Genomic DNA, 6555 nt, shown 5'->3' with positions numbered 1-6555 from the left:
ATATATATATATATATATATATATATATATATATATTTAAAATATCTAGATATATTCCATCTTTGAAAAATCAATTCTAAAGATCAAAACAAACATAAAATTTTATATATAAAAATATCCGTTAATGTTTATTTATTAAGTCATAAACAATTAAAATTATTAAGACGAGATAAAATGACTTATATTTTATGACTCTCCATCACATTGCTATTGCATTCTATGTTCCTATCTCGCTTATCTAATGTAAACTTTAATTGATTATATTTTAATAAAGAAATCTCAATCGATATTTTTATATTAATTGTTGTGTTTGTTTTGCTTCTTTCATAACTTTTCAAAAGTATTCCAGGAATGTATTCAGATAAATAATCTGTATAATTATTAGAATTATAAAAATACAAAATAACACATATAAATACATTAAAATTTAAATACATTTAAATACATATTTAAGATTATATTGTTTATATTTTTTTTATCATACTACTATACATATTGTTTAAGATTATATATATTTGATGAGATTCGAAAAGATTAAGGCACTTTTATATATAAAAAATATTAAAAGGCACTTTTAAATATAAAAAATAAGTAGATATAATATAACAATTTAGAATAAATTAGTTTTAAAAAATGTTTAATATAAAAAAGATAAATAAATAAAGCAAATTTATATATTAAATATACGAATATTTCGATACATTAAAATTAAAAGTATTAAGTTATATTCTGGACTTTGACGGGAAAAAAATTAAATCTTGACATGTACACGCACACATATACAACTAATCACATATCTATGCATTCGTAATTTTGCACAGAAACATTAAAAAATTAAAATATAAAAAAATTTACCTCACTTATTGTTAAATGTACAATAAACATTTTTCCTTCGTAGTTGATTTTCTGAACCTCCGGCCAGCGGAAATGATGTGTTTTACGAGATCCTTGGAATGTCAGAATTCCACAATGATTAATACCAAGATATAATTGCGCACCTTTTTGGTCCTGAAAATTAGAAGAAAAAATATTTTTATCATACTACTATATATTTTATGTATATTCATATTATTTTTAATTAATTTTTACTCTTTTTAAGTTTATTTTTAACCTACTTCTTCAATTTTTTTTATCTTGAAAATGTATATTTTCAATCTTTTGAAAATAATTTGATTGATAATAATTAAATTTTAAAAAAAATTTATTATTTTTCCCATTTTCTTGAAATTATTATTATTATTATATTCAATAGATATTAGTCAAATTATCTTTTATTGACACATATAAGTATTATTAACAAGTTTATATCTTAGATTAAATTAAATTTTTCGTGATAGATGCACAATATTTTTTGTTTATATGTAAAATAAAAATAAAATTTTTCCTTCGATTCCGAATTATTTATTTCAAGCTTACCTTTACGGGATGTGGATCAACAGCATATGTATCCAATTGTGATGCTAACCTAAGGAAATGAGTTTCTGCTTGCTGTGGAGTGAATCCCTTCAATTCTGTTTGATGCAGTTTCATAGCCTTTTCTTCAATAGTTTCCGTTTGTTTAAGCAATAATTTATGTTCGGAAATGTAGTTTCCTTCGTGAAGTTTAGGATCATAATCCCCTAATTCGCCTAAAATTAAAAATTACAGATTATTAATAATTATTTATTAAAGTTAAGTAATTAAATGATAATTTTACATATTAAATTTAGGTAAATAATAATTATTAAAATACGTGTAATAATAATAATGAAAAACTATATATAAGATGTCCTATAATTGGAGTGGAGAATGATTTGACAGTCACTGAAAAGATAACTAAAATATAAAATAAAACTTTTTCATTCGAGAGTTCATTTTTTATATATTTTGCTAATTTTCATATATAGAATAATTACCTATAATTTATTAATACTTAATCGACAAATAACTATTTTAATTGTATTTTTTTTTTTATTTGTACTTTTTAATTGTACTTTTATTTTATTCGAAAACGAAGTCTTAAATAAAAATATTTTATTCTTGATGACTTTATATTTTCACATAGAATCATTTCTTATGTATCATCATTTACAAAACACCTTATACAATCAATAGAATTTTCCACTTTCTAATTTATGTACTTTAATTATTTCACTCGTTGTTTATAAATAAAATAAAAAAATATAGAAAAAAACTAATTAATAAATATCATATCAACTCAATTTAACATCCGTATATTTACAAAATTATTGATATAAGAATACAATTTTTTCTCAAAAAAATAATTAATTTTTATAAGAAAAATTTTTCATAGCATATTTCATAAAGAGAAAAGGGAATATTTACATCACATTACATTAGTTTATTTTTATTTTTATTGATTTATTTTATGGTTTATTTTAATTATCAGCTAGTTAATTTATTTTTTATTTCTTACGAATTTTTTCTTTAGGACATTTTTTTTTATTTTTCTCAGTATCCAACAGATCAATGAAATAACGTCGTCAATGTACGTTTACTGTCAAAATCTATTAATATAATTTTCCAAACACAGATAATACCTTTGATCTCCAGATCGATTTTTATGTGGTCAAGAAAATTCTCAGAAATATCACGTTTATGTTTGCAAATTTCGATAAAGCAATGTCTATATATAAGGTATCCCATTTGAACATTTGGATACAATTATCTTCTATGGAAATTATTCTATTGTAAAAAAATCTTTCAATAATTATTGTAAAATTTATGTTATTTTAAAGAAAATGTTATTTGATATAAATAATTTTTTTTTAAGTAAAAAGTAGAAGGTGTACGATAATTAACTTTTTTAAAACAATATCTTCGAATTGATATATAAGAAGAACCGAGCTAAAAGATGAAATGACAAAATTTTATCTTTATATAATTGTTTATAATAATTTTTTAAATCTTATAGAATATAATATAAAACTTGAAAACTTGTAATCGAAGTAAAACTATTATAGAATGGATATGAATCGATTTTCATTCACAATAATTATGATATTATTTCTATTTATCAAATACGAAATGTTTATTACAAAACAATTTTCTTGTTAAATATATTTTTTAAAAGTAATATTGCATATTATATTTTTTCCTTTGTAAAATGTCGCGTCATCAATGATACAAATGGACAGGGAATAATATTATAAAATAGTAAATAGAAAAAGAAGAATAAAATTTTTTCAATTAAAGTCTTGTTTTATTTTTCGAAAGGATCTAGTTTGGATATTTGTCAACTGCAACAGAATGTGACTGAATTTCTGATCGGATACAAGTAAATTATTTGATAGAAAGTTATTATATTCCATGAGTAAAAATAAGCAAAAAAATATGCAATAAAACGAGAAATAGAATTTAAACTTCTTCAAGTTCAAACTCAAGTTTTTCAAAAGGATCCAAATAGCAACATTTTATTTCACATTTTATTACATAATTTTACATCAATCGAGTATTTATTTATATTAGGAAAATAATTTCAAGTTTCGTTTATTCGAAAATGAAGCTTTAAACAAAAAGCTTTGAAAAAAATTTAAATTCTAAAATTGAATTTTATAAATTCATTTTTTCCATTTAGATCTTTTTTTTCAATGATGATATAAAATATGGATGACTATACATAAATCATATACATCTATCCAATTATATATATGTGAATTATCCTTCTAATTATACGACCTCCAAGCCAAAATTTTTGTAAAAAAAAAATGCTATTAAATTAAAAATCCGCTATCAATAAAATTGATGTTCTATAAATTTCAGGGTGTTTGCTAATAAATTTCAGGTAAATCTATGATGCTGGTAAACGTCAATTGCTGATTAGATCGATATCATCTCAAATCGTACAATCATGTTCTAGTCTAAATTGAAGTATCTTATTAAAATAAATAAACATTATAATATATACATTAACTAAAATTAAATTGTAAAATTTTTCTTAAAACGAGTACAAAATTTTTTTACAATTTTTATTGTACAAATTATCTGATTCGTATCCTAACATAGCGTCGACACATATATGATTTTAAAATTACTTTTCACTATTGTGATATAAAAAAATATTGAAATGATTATTTGTGTCATATACATATATATATTTATAATATATTCATGAAATATTTTTTTCATTCATAGAAAGATTTTTTTTAGATTTTAGAGATTTCCATTTTCAAAATGAATACGTAAATTGATATATAAAAATATTGCTTATTTATTAAACTATAAATAATAATTGAAATTTATGTAAGACGGAGATGGAATATGGCCGCTTTGTCCTTATTACACCATTGTCGCACTCTCTATTTCATTATATCCAATGCGAGCTTAAACTGCTCATAATTTATAATAATAAATAAATCTTAATTTTTGTATAATCATATATCAATTTTCGTGTTATATAATTTTAGCCTCTAAAATCCACTCTTCAAAAAAAATATTCAAACATATATAAACGAACATACATATTCAAAACAAAAATAAGTGTATAAATTGCATTTAAGATATCCAGTGAAAAAATTATTCTATATAACAATTGTTTTGATAATTATTTTCGCAATACTCGTTTGTCTGATAACATTTCCAAGGGATTGAGAGAAGATTTCGAGATTGTGTTCGTTTTATTTAACCTCATGTCAGCTTTCATAAATCCTTTTGGTAATAATGTATCCATAAACTTGAGTCAAATACGAATCCATTTTTCTCGACTCAGCTACTCTGATACACAAAGTTCGATAGTAAAATTTCTTTATCTGGCGGAGTTAAGTATATTTAATAATAATAACAAAATTTTCGCAATGAAATTGTCGCATTTGTGAACGAATGTATCTCCTGATGATTGTGAAGCCGAAAATAAATATTGTTTATGACTTAGTCGAATTAAAACATATATAGAGAGAGAAGAATATTTATCTAATGACATTGACAAAAAAGAAAAATTTTTCAAGTTTTTTTCTATAAGTAATATATAATACAGTTAAGATTCGTTATATGCATGAATTCGTCAATTTTTTCGAAAACTTATTTTTAAATGAAAAAATTTATTACAAAATAATTAAATTTATATATTTATATATTTTTTATTTATTTATTTTTTATTTATATTTTTTATTTATCATTTTTATATTTTTTTTATTTATTATCATATGAATATGATATATGAATAATATGAATAATCAGTTATAATAATTCTTTCATAATTGAAAAATGAAACTTTTATATTTTCGACATACAATCTTATTTTTTTATATATAATCATTCCCTCATCAAGTTATGCCATTATTGGTGAGATACCCTGTATAATAAGGACATTCGGAAAATAAGATCTTAGCTCTTCCCTTGACTGTCTGCAATGTTCACCACTGCAGATAATAGTGGTCATATATCCTTGTTCGGTTTATTCAACAAAGAGAAAACGAAAGAAGTGGTGGATGCCAAAAATTTGTTGGCTGACTTAACGTCTCAACTTGTGAAATGATCATACATAGAAACTTCATTAGACTACATGAAATTTATTTTAAATTCGAAAATTCGAAAATTTTTTATGAAAATAAAATATCAAAATATTTTCTATGTTATAATATATATATAAATAAATTAAGAATAAATTGATAAATTCAAGATTTCATTGATATTTTTTTTTTTTATTTTTTTTATTTTTTAGCTAAAATTCCAAAAGAAATCTATAATTTATAAATTTATATCGAAAAAAGAATATTTTTTTCAAAATATCTGAATTATAAGAAGGAGAAAAATGCATAAAAAAAAAATTAGTAGAAAAAACTAAAAGATTTATAGATGCAAAATAAAGATGAAATATCTTATGGCAATCATTAAAAAAAAGAAAATGAAAATAAGTAAATCAATTTTTTTGAAAATTAATCTTGGAGTAAAAAAAATTTAATCTTGATTTATTTTTTATTTCCACATATAGAATAATTATCTTTTAATAATTCATTTTATCTAATCGGAAATTAATAAAATTTTGTTTAGAATTGACCATTTTTCAAATTGGATTTTCTCAAAAACGAAATCTCAAATAAAAAAAAAATAATTTTTTTTCTGTTATTCATTTTTTCATATATATAATACAATTATTTCCTATCTATTTGTATATTTCATATTTCATATATCAAATATTTGATATATTCTTTGAAATCATTCAATTCATTCAAATTATAAAAAGGAAAATCGAATATTTAATCACAAATGTTTAGAATTTTAAAGAGATTTCCTGTTATTCATCATGAAAATAATCAACAAATATAAAAATAGAAATCAATTCATGAAAGAATTTATTCAAGAATTAATTGCTAAAAAATATTTTATAATAATCTATTAAATTATAATTATTATATTAATATTTATATATAACTTATTAAATTAAAGTCTTATTAAATTAAGTCAATACTTTATTAAATATAAAGTATATTAGTCAATACTCTATATTTTATATTTTATACTTTATTAGTATTATTTATTTACTTTAATAACTATTAATATTTTTGATTTATATATTATATTCAAATTATATTATAATTTTAATTATTATAAAATATA

At 20.5% G+C, this 6555-nt stretch overlaps 1 protein-coding gene across 1 annotated transcript in view; it reads right to left on the bottom strand.

Moving 5' to 3' along the window:
- Window positions 1-6555, bottom strand: part of LOC102677018 (FERM domain-containing protein 5) — a 65811-nt gene that overhangs the window by 24879 nt on the left and 34377 nt on the right. Inside the window, 2 exon segments of the mRNA XM_006620193.2 lie at window positions 856-1008; window positions 1417-1628. Of these exon segments, the coding sequence (XP_006620256.1) occupies window positions 856-1008; window positions 1417-1628 (365 nt within the window).

The sequence above is a fragment of the Apis dorsata genome, unplaced genomic scaffold (genome assembly GCF_000469605.1).
Source record: "Apis dorsata unplaced genomic scaffold, Apis dorsata 1.3 scaffold_486, whole genome shotgun sequence".
NCBI lineage: Eukaryota > Metazoa > Arthropoda > Insecta > Hymenoptera > Apidae > Apis > Apis dorsata.
This window is presented reverse-complemented; position numbering and strand designations above follow the sequence as displayed.